Here is a 14700-nt window from a genome sequence, read left to right on the forward strand (position 1 = left end):
AGGACACCAACTAAGTTGGAATGGTTTCTTACATGGGCCAATAATATCTTCCAGTTTACAGAGATCCCCATGTTGCTCTGAACTGAAATCAGGTTTTTATAATAGAGAAACAAGCAGTATACTTTTACCTGTTGTCTTTCTTTATTGAATCAAGCATTTCTTCCAAGGCACAGACAAACTATAGAAGAGAAAAATAAAAATATTTAAGTAGCAAAAAGTTCATGGTTTTTTTTTTTTTACAACTCAGTTCTGCAGTTAGTAGTTTTATTGTAGTGTTGATCTGTACTGACAGTTGTTTAAGGAGTAGCAGGATGGCATTGCACTAAGAACAAGAGGGCCCCACTTGCACAGACAATGTAGTCCTTTGATACAGATGTTAAAATTAAACTGCAATGTGAACAACCCCGCATATAGGAATTGTGCATATTCCATATATGTGGGCACATGAAAATGGTGGTGGTGACTGAAGCAAGAGTAGTTGTATTGCAAGGATAAATGGATTAAAAAAAAAAAAGCAACAGCAAAAAATATTTAGGAGAAATAGATACGTGAAATACTGTTCCAGACCCTGAGTATTATTTCAAAAAGTCAAAAAATCATACATAAAACATTTGAGTACATTTGAAACAAAACAAAAAATGTAAACCATTCGACAGAATTATCCTAATGCTCCATGGTTCATAAGCTCCTTTCTCCTAATGCATTTCACAACATTGTGTTTCATCAGAGGAATATCAAATTCAAAGGAGCATATGGACCATAGAGCACTTAAATATCTCTGCTGTTTGGTATGGTATGAATATTTGTTTTGACTTTTATGCACCCAATACATGTAATGTGTGGCAATGCCAAATTTTGATATAAGGGTACATGACTGGGTTGGTAACAAATGTAAGTTAAAGTTTGTTTAGTCTAGGTAAATATGCAAAATGCAGGCACAGTGGCTGTCAGTAATATGGGATCAATTGTATTTCTACCCCCCAGAAAACATTTCTAAGTCACCTCTGCACAAAATAGCAGGTGACTACTGAGAAAGCTGACCCCTGTTGGGCTGGGCCAAATTCAGGATTCTCTCGACAATTTTTGCAAAATTCATTCACAACTTTAGTGTTTATACTGAATCCAAATCCTAAATGTCATGTGACTTTAAAGCAGTGGACAACTGAATTACGTATTGCTCACAAATTAAATTATTTTGTTTATTGTCCTTAAATATTAATATGTAAATGAGTCTTTGGATTGAGTGAAGCATTTAGCCCAATCTTTTGTGGATAATCCAGTATTTCTTTGAGGAAAACCTTCTACTATACATTTGAGCTGTGGAATAGTGATGTGCGGGTCAAGAATTTCTCTACCCGACCCTAACCCGGGTTATAACGTTCCCTTTTAAGTGACAAAATGTGGCTCAACAAGTAGAAGCACAAAGGCTGGCCTGACATTAAAATGTTATCAGGGCAAGTTGGATAAACCTAATCTAAATTCTGCAGAATGCTATACTGTCACCTAGTGCTCAGAAAATAAAGTAGTTTGGTTAGGAACACTAAGGTTTTCAGCTCAATAACAGATGAACATGCTAGGGAGTTATAATTAATCCATTTATAGGGTTATTTACTAAAATTCAAATTTTTATATACAGTCTGACCAAACTAGAATCCACCATTGGACCTCATTTATTATTTAAAAAAGCAAAATTTAATCGGTGGGGGAACACTTGATAAAATTGAGCGAAAACCCGAATCGAGGGATTTTTGCCGAAAAGCCAGAAATAGCCTGATTTTTCGGCTAATTCCAGCACAGACTATGCAAACTTCCAAATAGGATAGGATCCTCTCCCACTGGTTTATATAAAACCTCGGCAGGTCTAAGATGGTGGATTTTTGGATTAAGACTTTTTGCAGCACTTTAATAAACACCGAAAAATTCAAGTTTTGCACCAAAAAGCCTGACCAGACTTTAGTAAATAACCCACTTGGGGGGGGTTACTAAAAACTATTTTTTTATTAAAACAAAGTCGACCTTACTCCTATCCGTAAATTAAACTCACTTATCAAATAATCAGCTCGAAAAAGTCAGTGCGGGAAAAGCCTCAATAACTTTTTTGGATTTGACGCCCCGATCGCTTGATTTATTTGAGTTGTCACCTGAAAACCCCAAATCTTTCAGATTATCGTACAAAACCCAGCGCAGATCACAATATCTTTAAATTGTAAAAGGGACATCAGCCAATGACTTCTACATGTCCTCCACAGGTTTTAGCTGGAGTATTTTCATTTTTAGCAGCTTTTGAATAAAATAAATATATAATAAATAGGCCCCCAAATGTATTGAGTCTAAACGCTGTAGACTAAAGGACACGGTTACAAAGGTACAGCATCCAATGTAAAAAGAGGTGTTCACATGAAAAAGGATGTGTGAAAATTTGTGGTAAAGGTTATTTAAACCCTCAAATTGAATAAATGTTCATATAGTGCTTTTTCCACACGCTGAAATAATGAATTTGGAACTGCAGCGCCATCTGCTGTTTTCAGTTTGGCCAGCTGGCCATAAGTAAATTAAGTTACTGAGCTATTCTCTGCTCAGTAACTTCATTTTCTAAGAAGAGATGCCATTAGAAGACTTTTCACTGCAGAGAACAGAACAAAACGATTGTATGGATTTGCAGGCTGACTGAATTCACCCATGTGCCCTGGCAGCCCCTTGTATGTGGACTGTAAAAGTAATACAATCCATGTGTGTGCTGTGAAAGGCTGAATCAGTGGTCTATCTGCTAGAAGAGACACAAGTGTGTTACAGCACGAAAATGAACACTTACTCATATCACCTTGTGTGACATTAGCCTCTGGCTGTAGGGTTGCAATTGAACAGATTTTTTTCACAATTTAAAAATATTTCATTAATCCATTATTTCACCATCTATTTTTTTTAAAGGACAAATAAAGCTTAACTAAAGAAGTAGGGCAGAAATGTTGTACATTATGTTTTGGGCTTCTATATCAGCCCAAGGCAACCACAGCCCTTTAGCAGTAAAGATCTGTGTCTCCAAAGATGCCCCAGTAGTTCCCATCTTCTTTTCTGCCGAGTCACTGCACATGCTCTGTGCTGCTGTCAGTTACTGAGTTTAGGGACTAACACAATATACATAATACAAATGTCTCAGTATAAGGCTGATTAGTAAATAATTCATTGGTTTATTGGTACATGGCTGTTTAGAACCCAACACAATTAGAATTTAATAATCAGCTTTGTACCACCAGCTTATATGACAGGCAAAACTTGTTTTCAGCTTGATGATTTGTGACAACCCCTAAGCTTAGCTTCAATATCACTGTTCAGAGGACATTGAGCATGGGCATGTAGATACACCTAGGGGCAGATTTACTAAGCTCGAGTGAATTTTCAAAGTTAAAAAATGTCGAATTTCGAAGTAATTTTTTGGGTACTTCGACCATCGAATAGGATACTACGACTTTGAATTTACTTCGACTCAAAGTAAAAAGTGTTTGATTATTCGACAATTCGATAATCTAAGTACTGTCTCTTTAAAAAAAACCTTTGACTTCAATACTTCACCAAATTAAAGCTACCGAAGTGCAATGTTAGCCTATGGGGACCTTCCACAGCACTTTTCTATGTTTTTTTTTTGATCGAATAGAAATCCTTCGCTCGATCGCTAAAAATCGTTCGAATCAAACTATTTAATCGTTCGATCAATCGGATACTCTAAAAATCCTTCGAAGGATTTCAATTCGAGGGTCGAATTTCAAAATTTTTTTTAACTTCGAAATTCGACCCTTAGTAAATCCGCCCCCTAATATCCAAGATGAGAAACTCCTGTTACAAATTTGAAGGCCTGGATCATTAATAATTTAAAGATGCTGAAGCTTTAGGCTGGCTCAATAACTTCAGTATATAAAATAGGTAATTTCTAGCCATTCATTTTTAGGATTTAGTTCTCCTTTAATGAGCCTGAGAATATTATGATTACATACAAAATATGAGCCTGTTAAGAAAAGTTGCTATGTAATAAATTCCAATCAAGTATCTCAGAAGTTCCCTTTCAAAAACCCCTGTCCATAGTTTTAAGGCAAAACCAAATGTTAATATTTGTTTTATAACCAGAACCAATCACAAATCAGCATATTAAAGAACCAGTAACACCAAACACATGTAAAGGTTGTGTGTGCATTTAAATCGCATGTACTGGTGTCCTGCTCTTGTAAAAAGTGTATGAGCTTCAGCAGCACAAATTCAATTTATATCCATAAACTGATTTACTAACATAGGGGCAGCCATGAATTACATAGCAAATATGTTGTACTGGATAGGAGGATTTAGATAAACAAAGATAAACAGCCATTTATGGCTGTCTAAGGGTTATACAATGAAAACTCTCATATAAAAACAAGACATTTGTTGAAAACAAAGGTTTATTTAGTACGTCGCCCAATGAAGTTAGAAACTTGTTAAGTAGATTAGATATTGCTTCTCTATGGCGTTAATGGTCCTTTAAATGGCTTGTGTAGTTAACGCTTATTTTCAGTGACATTCCCATATAAAAAGTGATTGTGGATCTTATCAGAATCGCGTATTAGAGGGGAGCTCTACTTGCCACTTGCACAGCAGTAAGACAGCCTAGATCGCAGCAAATTGTGACAGCTGGAAGGCTGAAGTTGGCACTTGCAGAGTGTAGCGGAAGATTAGCAGCAGCCTTAAAGCGCCCTCACCTTCTCCAGCCTCCATTCCCCCTCCTCCCTCTTTTCGGAAGCCATAGCCTCACATCGAGACAGCAATCGAACAAAATTAATTTCCAGCCTGGACTTCGCCATGTTGAGTACCGGAAGCGAATCTTTCAGACGCCAGCTCACTTCCGGGACTCGCTGCAACGACGAGCTGTTCGTAGAACGAGCCTCATTGGCTCGTGCTTTACCTACATTCTGATAGGTGGCGCCAAAAGCATAGGAACAAAATACTGGGCGGGATTGTGAAGCCTCGCAGAAGTGTATTGTTCACGGATGATTTTACAGTTGCAGATACTGAGTTTGCTTGCATATTCATTATAGCATTTGGGTATCTAGGCAAGACTCAGACATATATAGTGAATAAAGTTACCCCTCTTGTAAAATAGAAGGATATTATAAGTTACAGAGGAGTTTCATGACCATATAAAAACATGAGGCCGAAGGCAGAGTGTATTTATACAGGTCATGGAACTCTGAGGTAACTATTAATGTCCTCATATTTTGCAACTTATTTATTATAATACACAAGTTTCAGTGAGTCATGTGACCGAAATTACATCAGAACTCACCGTTTATAACTGATGACATCAGAACTAATTTACAAGATATTCACGGCTTTTGTGTATTATATAATAGATATTAAACTCCAATGGAGTTTGCAGCTTGTACGTATGACTGAGATCCTGTTCAATTGCAGTAGGGTTGCCGCCTTTGGCCTCAACAAAAACCCAACAAGAGGATGGTGACATTGGAGGCAGAGCAGGGACATCTGGGGGCATGTTTGTGCCTTGAAGAGGTTATCAGCAAGATTATTGTTTAGTTTCACAAGGTTGAAACTCGAACTGACAGTTGTGACCTGAATAGCCCTAAGAAAAACCAAACTGTTGGCAACCATAAATTTCATTAAATTCAACTATGTTAGAATGACTCATACAACAATGCTTTCCTCTATCTGTACTCATTACATAAGTGGGGAATTTGTATAATAGAGTAGAATTTTCAGATCTTAATCTACCCAAGGCATAATTTTGAAAGCCAGGCAAAATGGGTGTGTTATAAAGTCCCGGGGTTTGTGTATTTTTCCCTGAAAGGAGGGGAAAACTATTTAATCCACTGGGGGTGTGTAAAAATTTGGCACCCCAGCTTGATTTTGGCTCTTTGTGTCCTTAAAAGGGGTAGTTCATTTTAAATAAATAGCAATAATAGTATGAGGCAAACTGATATTCTGAGACAATTTGTGGTTGTTTTTTATGGTTTCTTTTTCTTGTGCTTTTTTCAAATTATTTTACTTGTATTGGGGGCACCCTTGGCACAGAATAAGCAGAAGGCATTTTGCAATAAATCACACTGTATCACAACTCCACCTTCTATATTTTTCAAATTTCCCTTAATCTTTCTCTTGGAACATGACTGAATAATCTTTTAATCCATGTATAAAAAACCTTTTCCTCTGGCCATTTTTTACTAATTCCTTTTTAACTATTTAATCAATTACCATTTTTTAGCCTATTTATTGCACTGCACTTTATTGGTGTAATTTATTGCAATATCAATTTGCCAAATCTATTTTGATTAACCACACTTTATATATTAATTAATGAATGAATTTATTTATTAAGGGGTGTTATTGGAATCTATTGGTGGGGTAACACACCCTCTGGATTCAGTAATAATCAACTTTTTTTTATCAGTCCTTGGACTGATTGATCTCACCTTATTTATTTGCACTAGCACTTTACCTAATTTATTAGTCAGCACCTTTATGAATGAATTATTATCATCATTAATTATTTTGGTTTTGTAATTTATGGTTTGAGTCTACTTGGTATAGATATAGTAACCCTCTATTTGGTGAGGTTTCTTTTTTCTTAAACAATATTCACACTGTATTCTTTATCACAGCACTTTTCATATCCATGGTATAAATTTTGTCCCTACAAGAATAAACTTCACAGCCTCCAGCAAGACCAGCCGGAAGTAAGAACAGCCTCACTGCAGAGCAGCTTGTAGCAACTACAAGGTTGCCTTTGTATCCTATTACATTTTCCCACCTTATTCTGTCATTTGACAGCTGTCTGGGCCACCACACTGCACTCAGTACTTCAGGTCCTACACAAAAACCTGACACGGATCTCTATCACCACTAAACCCCTTGTCTGGGTCTGGGCTGCCTGACTTGCTAGCCTGACTAACTTTTTGCTCTTAGATTGATCTCCTCTTCCTTTTCCATTATGGGTATAAGTGGCTGGCATGACTTTACATTTTTCAACATTGAATTTCATCTGCCACTTAGCTGCCCAGATTGCCAGTATGTCAAGATCCTGGTGCAAGGATGCCCCATCCTGGATTCAGTGTTCAAACACTGATACATTACTTAAAACATCCTCCCTAAAGTCATTAATGAACAAGTTAAATAAAAATTGGCCCAATGCAGAGCACTGAGAGACCCCACTAAGGGGGAAATTTACTAAAGGGCGAAGTGGCTAAAGCTGGCGAAAATTCGCCGGCGCAACGTCATTTCGGCACTTTGCCGATTTACTAACGGTCGCTGGCGTAATTTCGCCAAGGAGATAGACTCTGGTGCAACTTCGCATTCTAACGCCAGGCAAATTTTCGCTCTGGCGAAAGAGCATTACTACGCAAATTCACTATGTTTTTGATTTTACTGAACGTTACAAATTACATGCAAATTAGCCAACGCTAGCGTAACTTCGAACTGCTGAGCGTATTTTTGCTAGCGCAACTTCGCCAGCGTTCGGTACCCTGTGCGCAACTTCGGATCTTTCTGAATTAGCGCTGTCCAGGCGAATTTACGCCTGGCGAAGTGTTGTGATGTGCGTAGGGTTGCCACCTTTATTAAAAAAAATTACCGGCCAGTGGGGGGCAGGTACCAAAAGGGGGTGGTCCGGGATGCTAAAAAGGGGCGGAGCTACGCAGCGTGACACAAAAGGGGCGGGACAACATCGCACAGCGCTGGAAAAAAGGTACGTTTTTTTGTGATCTTTGCGAATTGGGGGCAGGCCAGGGGCTTTTTTTAAAGGGTAGTACAAATTACCGGCAATTGCATTGCCGGTAAATTTGTAATACCGGCCCCGGCCTTGGCAGGTGTTTTACCGGCTAAGCCGGTAAAATACCGGCCGGGTGGCAACTCTAGATGTGTGCAAAGCCAGCGCTGGCAAATTTTCGCCAGTTAGTGAATTTGCCCCATAAGAACCTTACAAGTACAGAATACCCTATCCATGTGCAAATGACTTCATTCAGCGAAACATACCTTGGTTTAGAAAGCAGTTCGCCATTCGCCATCTAAAACCTGCTCAATTGCTGTTTTAGCCTATGGGGGACCTCCTAGAACCTATTTGGAGTCAATTGGTGGACTTTTTTTGGAAAAACTTTAATCGAATTCGATCGATTGTGCTGTTACTTCGATTTGCACGATTCTAATTCGATCAAAAACGGACCTATTCGATCGAAAATGGCCTATTTGGCCAAAAAAATCCTTAGATTTATTGATAAATTTCGATTGATGTTTTTTAATTTGAATTTCGAAGTTATAGAAGTTCAAAAAAACTCCCATTACTTTAAAATTCAACCCTTGATAAATCTACCCCTAAATGAGCTCACATTATGGTCACTATTACCCAGGGGTTCAATTACTTGCACATTTGCTATACATTCTGGGTAATTAGAGATCACTAGATCCAGTATAGCAATGTTTCTGTTACATAAAATTGTCATCACCATTTTTATAAACTTGTTCCCATTAACTGTCTTGGCAGTACTGTTGCTCCAGTCAATATCTGGGTAATTGAAATCTCTTATTATCATTACTTTGCCCAAACTAGCAGCCTTTTCTGTTTGCATCAGGAGCTTAGCCTCCTCCACTTCACTTACATTAGGGGGTCTAGCATACTCCTACAATTTGCTGGACTCTGTGAAGAGCTCCACCCATTAGATTTCCACCTAAGGTTGCCACCATTTCTGGAAAAAAATACCAGCCTTCCTTCCTAGAAAGCAGTGGTGTTAGGAGTATATAGAGAGCAGTTTTGTGGCTAGAGCTGATATAGTTGGATAGAGAGACATATAGGGGCAAATTCACTAACCTCCAGAAATTCGCCAGCGACGGCTTCGTTCACATTGCCACACTGCACCAGGCGAAAATTCGCCAGGACAACACTAATTCAATAAAATGCGAAGTTGCGTCCAGGGCGTCAAATGATGGCGAAGTTTCGCTAGCGTTTATTCGGCAAGCAAAGCGGAGTTGCGATAGCGTTGACAATTTGCATACGGCGGGAAGTTAAATTTTAATGGACCTATATGTTATAGCAAATACATTACACTACACAAGCCCAGGGAAGCTTAATAAAAGAAAATAGAGTTGTTAATGCCCGACACATGTGCTCAGTGTATAGTTTATGTGCCATATGTAAGGAAATGTAGGGGGGAAGCCGGGTACCCTAAAAAAAATTTACGATCTTTTGCAGCCTATCACCTTGAAAAACTGAAAAGTTGCCAGCAGTTTTTTTTTTTTTGAGGAACTCCTATCTACTCTATTGCACTTCGCCCTGTCTGAGGTGGTGAGGCAAGTCTGGCGCAAGAGGTAACGTTCATTTAAATCCGCATCTTAGTGAATTTGCGTAGTTACGTCCATTCACCAGAACTAAAATTTGCCTAGCGGTAGAGTGCGAAGTAGCGCTAGAGTCTATCTCCTTCGCTAGCGAATTTACACCATCTCCCGTTAGTAAATCGGCGAAGTCCCGAAATGACGTCATGCTGGCAAATTTTCACCAGCGTTAGTCACTTTACCCTTTAGTAAATTTGCCCCATAGAGAGCAGTGCTGTATAGGGATCAGTGGTGCAGGTGCTGACTGTATAGACTGCAATTCTGAGTGTATATAAAACATTTTGTGGTGTCAGCATATAGAGAAAAGTGGGGCTATGAGCATACACAGAGCAAGGTTGCTGTAACTGTAGAGAGCAGAGGAGTGGTGTTTGGAAATACTGTACTGTATATGCTGCTGAAAGCAAGAGCAGTGTTAGTACTGTTTCCATAGAGAAGAAAGTAGTACAGTGGTGCTGAACATTCTCAACATGATTACTTTCTGCACTTCACCTGCTATGTGTCCAGTGTCAGTAAGGAGTAAGAATACCCATTACAGGTAACAGGTCCAACCTGTCTGGCTGACAATAGATATCATGTGTGTGAATGTGTGCAAATGCTAGCAGGTCTCTCAGCTCCCAGAAGACGCTTCCCCATGGAGAAACATTTGTTGTTATAGTGATGAAAGAAAGTCACACTTAGTTCTTGTCTTTCACAGCACATGAGCAGAAACTCTTTATCTAACAGCTTTTAACTATTATAGTGGCCTTTTTGGGTAAAAGGACATTCAGATTTTTACCAAAGCATTTTCTTCTTTATTCTGGTTGAAAGATACCTCCCTCTGGGATGATACTTTTTGTTCTTTGTTCTTTTGTTCTTTGACGGGAAGCTTGAATCTGGATATCAAATGCAGTTTGCCTCAAGAGAAAAGTGATCCAGTGATTTTACCTAGAATATTAGAAGAAAACAGACACTATTGGTAAATATGACTCTGCAAAAGAACATACTAAACTGTGAATGTGAATATATACAACATAGCCTTTCATTTGCCAACATAAGTGTACAGTTTTACAAGAGTAGTAATCATCAATTTAGCATTGATCAGTCAATACAATTTAAAGTTATAAAAGCAAATATCTGAATGGTGTCAATAGGTTACTGCTACATCGCACCCAACTGAAAATGTAGGCATGGGATATTGGATGTAGCAAAACGTAGAACAAAAAGTTTATTTTCAGGTAAACTTTACAGCATAAACCAAAATAAATTAAGCACCTGTTCAATATGTTCAATAATATGGTCTGTCATCTAATACATACTTGGGAATGCAACTATTTGTATTAATAAAAAGAGTTTAGTTATTTTATCCAAAGATTGGCTAGTATGTCATGCTAGTGTCTGTTAGGCTAGTATGCAGTACATATTTTAATTGAACTCTCCTAAAAAATAAACATTACATTTAGTTATGACCTGACTCACCTACAGTGTCAGATTTGTATGTACTTGCCATGCAAACCAGAGTCAATGGAGAAAAGGGGAAGATGTCTTTTCTATTTCAGTATTTGTAGAGTCTCCAGTGATTTGTATATAGCTTTCTTCAAATATTTAGTGCAGTGAAATCTGCACAGACAAGGGTGGTAAGGAGATTAGCAGAGCTCAGTGCACTATGAATATTAATGTGTTGTATTGCAAAACTCCCTCTTTAGTGATGGCAATCTAGTTGCTTTAAAACTGCCTACTCAAGTCAGACTTCTAACTCAAGAACTTTTAAACGTAGCAGTGTGATGGACCTGCAACGCTTCAAAAATATTCTGAGAGGGAAAGAAACTTCCCTGCCTACAGAACCATCAAATACTGTCAGACTTTTCATCAGTTCCACCTTTTCAGGTAAAGTCTGTGTTTTCCACCTTGTTCTAAAGCAATTTTAGTAGCATAAAGTGCTTTGTTGCTTTTCTGTTTCTGGGGTGTTATCCTTGACATAAATCTTGTCAAAATAAATTTATTTTCCTATAAAATGCCTTTAATGAGATCATCTTCCATGAGCACTGACTAATGGGTAGCCATAAAAGAATGTGTTCCATGACCCAATAACCTCTAGTAATATCATCACACCTCCCTGATGAAGAACCTTGGGGTCATTTACTGCCACAAGCTCAGTTGCGCTGCCTCTCAAATTTTCCCACATTAAGACCCCATGCGTAAAAATATGCCCTTTTATATAGTTGCACTCAACATCACTCAGCCCTTCTTGCCTGCTGTTTTGAGACCCTGAAGCTTCCGCCACCTCCAGGCCCAGATTTGTGGGCAGGCCACAAAGGCCTGAGCCTAGGGCAGGAGATTTTGACAGCAGTTTGCATCTCCCACCCACCCAGTCCCCAATGGAATGAATCGTGCTTGGCCAGAAGCAGCAGAGCTGACAGGGGAGGTGAGAGAAATGTGAGTGGCAGGGATGGGTGCAAGCAGGGGGGAAGGTCGGATTTGCAAGCGTGGAGGGGGTCTGGTGCAAGGAGTGGAGGGGGGAAGGGTGTGAGTAATGGTGGGGTCTAGGGGTGCAGGCTCTTTAAATCCGCCATGAACAGCTTCAGGTAGTAGCTCCAGGTTTCCCTCAGCGCCTTAGGCAGCGCACTTGTGTTTACACAATCGGGCACACACGTCACTCTCATGCTGAACACTGGAAATGACCACCCAGTCTTGGAAAGCGTTTAGTGCAATTGCGTACAATTTATTTCAGATTGTGAGTACAATTGCATTCATTTTGACACATCAGCTGCAGTTGAAGCAGACGCATCTCCCTTTCCCCCCAGACCAGAACAACAATGCTAGAATTCTGATGGAAAATGCTGAGTTAATGGGAAAAATAACTGTTGAAACATTGCACTCAAAATGCACTTTGCTCACTGCACTTGCAGTCATAAATTACAACCTCCTATCTCTAAACAGGTATATAAGTAACAGTATATGGACCCTATTAAGGGGCAAGCATATTTATTAATGTGTCAAAAGATGACAATACAATTCCCCATAAATTTCTCAAACCACCCTCAAAACCTTGAATACTTGAAATGGGTATGGGAGGATTTTGTTTTCCTTACAACATTCCAACTTATACAGTACAGGTATAAGTATACCTATTAAAATGTACTCGCCAGGGCTCTGCACAAATATCCCCACAATAAATGTAATAGTAATAAGTGAAAGCAGTGCTTATGGTAAATCACATGAATATGTATGGAAGTTAATTCTTCATCCTTGAAACGCACCCTGTTCTAACTTTTGTGCACAACTTTTCAGATATGGCAGAAGAACGTAATGCACTTATGGAAATGGCTTATCCAGACATACAAGCCTTCTGCCAGCAACATGGATTGGGGTTTGAGGTAAGAAACTAACACGTTCTTATGTAAAATGATTGCATAAATTTAACAACGCTAAAATAATAACACAAAATAACACAATAAGGCTCAACACTATAAGGCTAATTTACTCATTGCACTCAAGTGCAAAGAATAAAGTATCATTCATGAAAACTTGTTTGAGATTTTTTAATGCAGATGCTAATTTGCACATTGTACATACATTCCTGGGGGTGCAAATTGACAAATTTGCAGAACAGAGATGTCCACACTACTGAAAAGGTGTTAGTTTGATTTTCAGGCCTATGTATCCTTGCAGTACTCTACAATAAAAACCTGCTTTTTACCGGAGTGCCGTCCTCCTGTTCGTATGTTAGTTTGATTTTGTCAGTTCTGTGTCTAGGCAAGTGTAGGCAGAACATGTAAAGGGAACCCTAAAATAACACTTCCTCATAGCAGTGGATATCAAAAATGTGATATGTACTTGGCTAGCCATATAGAAGAAGAGATTATATGAGTTCATAGATTTTGAGGTAACCTTAAGGCTATTTGTTATGGTATAAACTTAACTGTGCAAAATATACAAGTAGGTAGGAGTGTTAAAGCGGCAACATTCATTTAAATATTAATAACAGCCTAATGTGTCCCTATACTTAGATGCATCCTTTGCTTTGCCACAGGTCGTGGATATGCGGTGGGGAGTCCGAGATTACGCTACTGTAGATCACATGACTACAGAGCTATGCTTGAAAGAGATTGATTCCTGCCAAAAGACATCAATGGGACCATCATTTATTGTAAGTTTAAGTAGCGATTAATTATGATGGCATCATGATCATACAGTATGAAAACAAGAGGGGACACAAGATTTTTTATTTTTATATGCAGAGCGCATCTTCAACGGGTGCAAGGCAGCCCTGTCATTATTCATCTGCTATAGGTTGTAAGTATAGTGCTTTTGGCTCTGATGTGTCTCGCACTTGCCGGTGCTCCCTAACTTACAGGTCTGAATGACAGGTAGGGGAAGGAGGAATGCAGACAGTGCTGTATTCAAGTTGGGGATCATAGACTCTGTGCTCTGTTTGGGGGTGCAGCAAATTTTCTACCTACAGAGCAGGATGCAAAGTGAAATATATGGGCGCAATTTACAATGTTTTTGCACTTATAGTTTAAGACATTGTTTTGTGAGTTATTTTGGTGTTGCTGGTTCTTTTAAAGCTGTCCAGGATCATGTAACAATAAGGGGCAGATTTATTAAGGTTCGAATTGGAAACTCGAATTTTCAAATTGGATTTTTGGTCAAAACTTACAAATTCGAGTTCGGAATAATCCAAATTCGAATTCGAGATTTATCATACCTGGACCCTGGGAACAATCGAATTCGACTATTCGCCACCTAAAACCTGCTGAGTTCATGTAGAAGTTAATGGCAGAGGTCCAGTGACCCATTTGAAGATGTTAATAGTCTTCCTGACATTCAAGTTGTTTTCAGAGAAAAAACTTGATTCGAGTTTAGTCAAATTCGATTAGAATTTGATTCGATTTTTCGGGTCAGTAATATTGGTTCGAGTTTTAGATATTCAAGTTTTTTCTTAAATAAGATACTATTCGAATTTTGACATCAGTCGAATTAAAATAACTCTAACATTCAACGTTTGATAAATCTGCCCCCTAGATGTATATAAAAAACAAAACAAAATAGGCACTCCACTTGGATTTCTAGTGGACCTAACAGTTTAGAGTAGTCCATGACTTGAAACACACTCAAAACACACCAGGTTTTACCTTATGCATGCTTACTTAGGGTTTTACTGACAATTTATTAAAAAAACTATTTTTTAATAATCATGCTCCAGATTTAGCCATGTTTTTACAGTGGCAAACAAGGCCGCCCAGCTTAAGTTGCACGTGCCCTCAGGGGCTTATATAGAGATAAAGCCCTGACTCCAGTTTGTGGAGTAATGAATGATCATGATCATCCATTACTATTTGTAACACTGGGCAAATAACC

At 38.6% G+C, this 14700-nt stretch overlaps 2 protein-coding genes across 3 annotated transcripts in view; one reads left to right on the forward strand and one right to left on the reverse strand.

Moving 5' to 3' along the window:
• use1.L (unconventional SNARE in the ER 1 homolog L homeolog) overlaps positions 1-4851 on the reverse strand; it is a 31176-nt gene extending 26325 nt beyond the window's left edge. Inside the window, exons 1-2 of one of the 2 annotated variants that reach the window (XM_018250824.2) lie at positions 4725-4743; positions 129-178 (exon numbers count right to left, since the gene is read on the reverse strand). Coding sequence is in view for 1 of the 2 variants with exons in the window: in NM_001096690.1 (NP_001090159.1) it covers positions 129-178; positions 4725-4826 (152 nt within the window). In the remaining variant the exon portion in view is untranslated. 2 annotated transcript variants of the gene reach the window in all.
• Positions 4852-10989: 6138 nt separating this feature from the next.
• Positions 10990-14700, forward strand: part of nwd1.L (NACHT and WD repeat domain containing 1 L homeolog) — a 29237-nt gene continuing 25526 nt past the window's right edge. Inside the window, exons 1-3 of the mRNA XM_018256749.2 lie at positions 10990-11223; positions 12628-12713; positions 13370-13486. Coding sequence (XP_018112238.1) covers positions 11121-11223; positions 12628-12713; positions 13370-13486 — 306 coding nt within the window. The 5' untranslated portion in view covers positions 10990-11120. The remainder of the gene's footprint in view (positions 11224-12627; positions 12714-13369; positions 13487-14700) is intronic.

The sequence above is a fragment of the Xenopus laevis genome, chromosome 1L, assembly GCF_017654675.1.
Source record: "Xenopus laevis strain J_2021 chromosome 1L, Xenopus_laevis_v10.1, whole genome shotgun sequence".
Lineage (NCBI taxonomy): Eukaryota > Metazoa > Chordata > Amphibia > Anura > Pipidae > Xenopus > Xenopus laevis.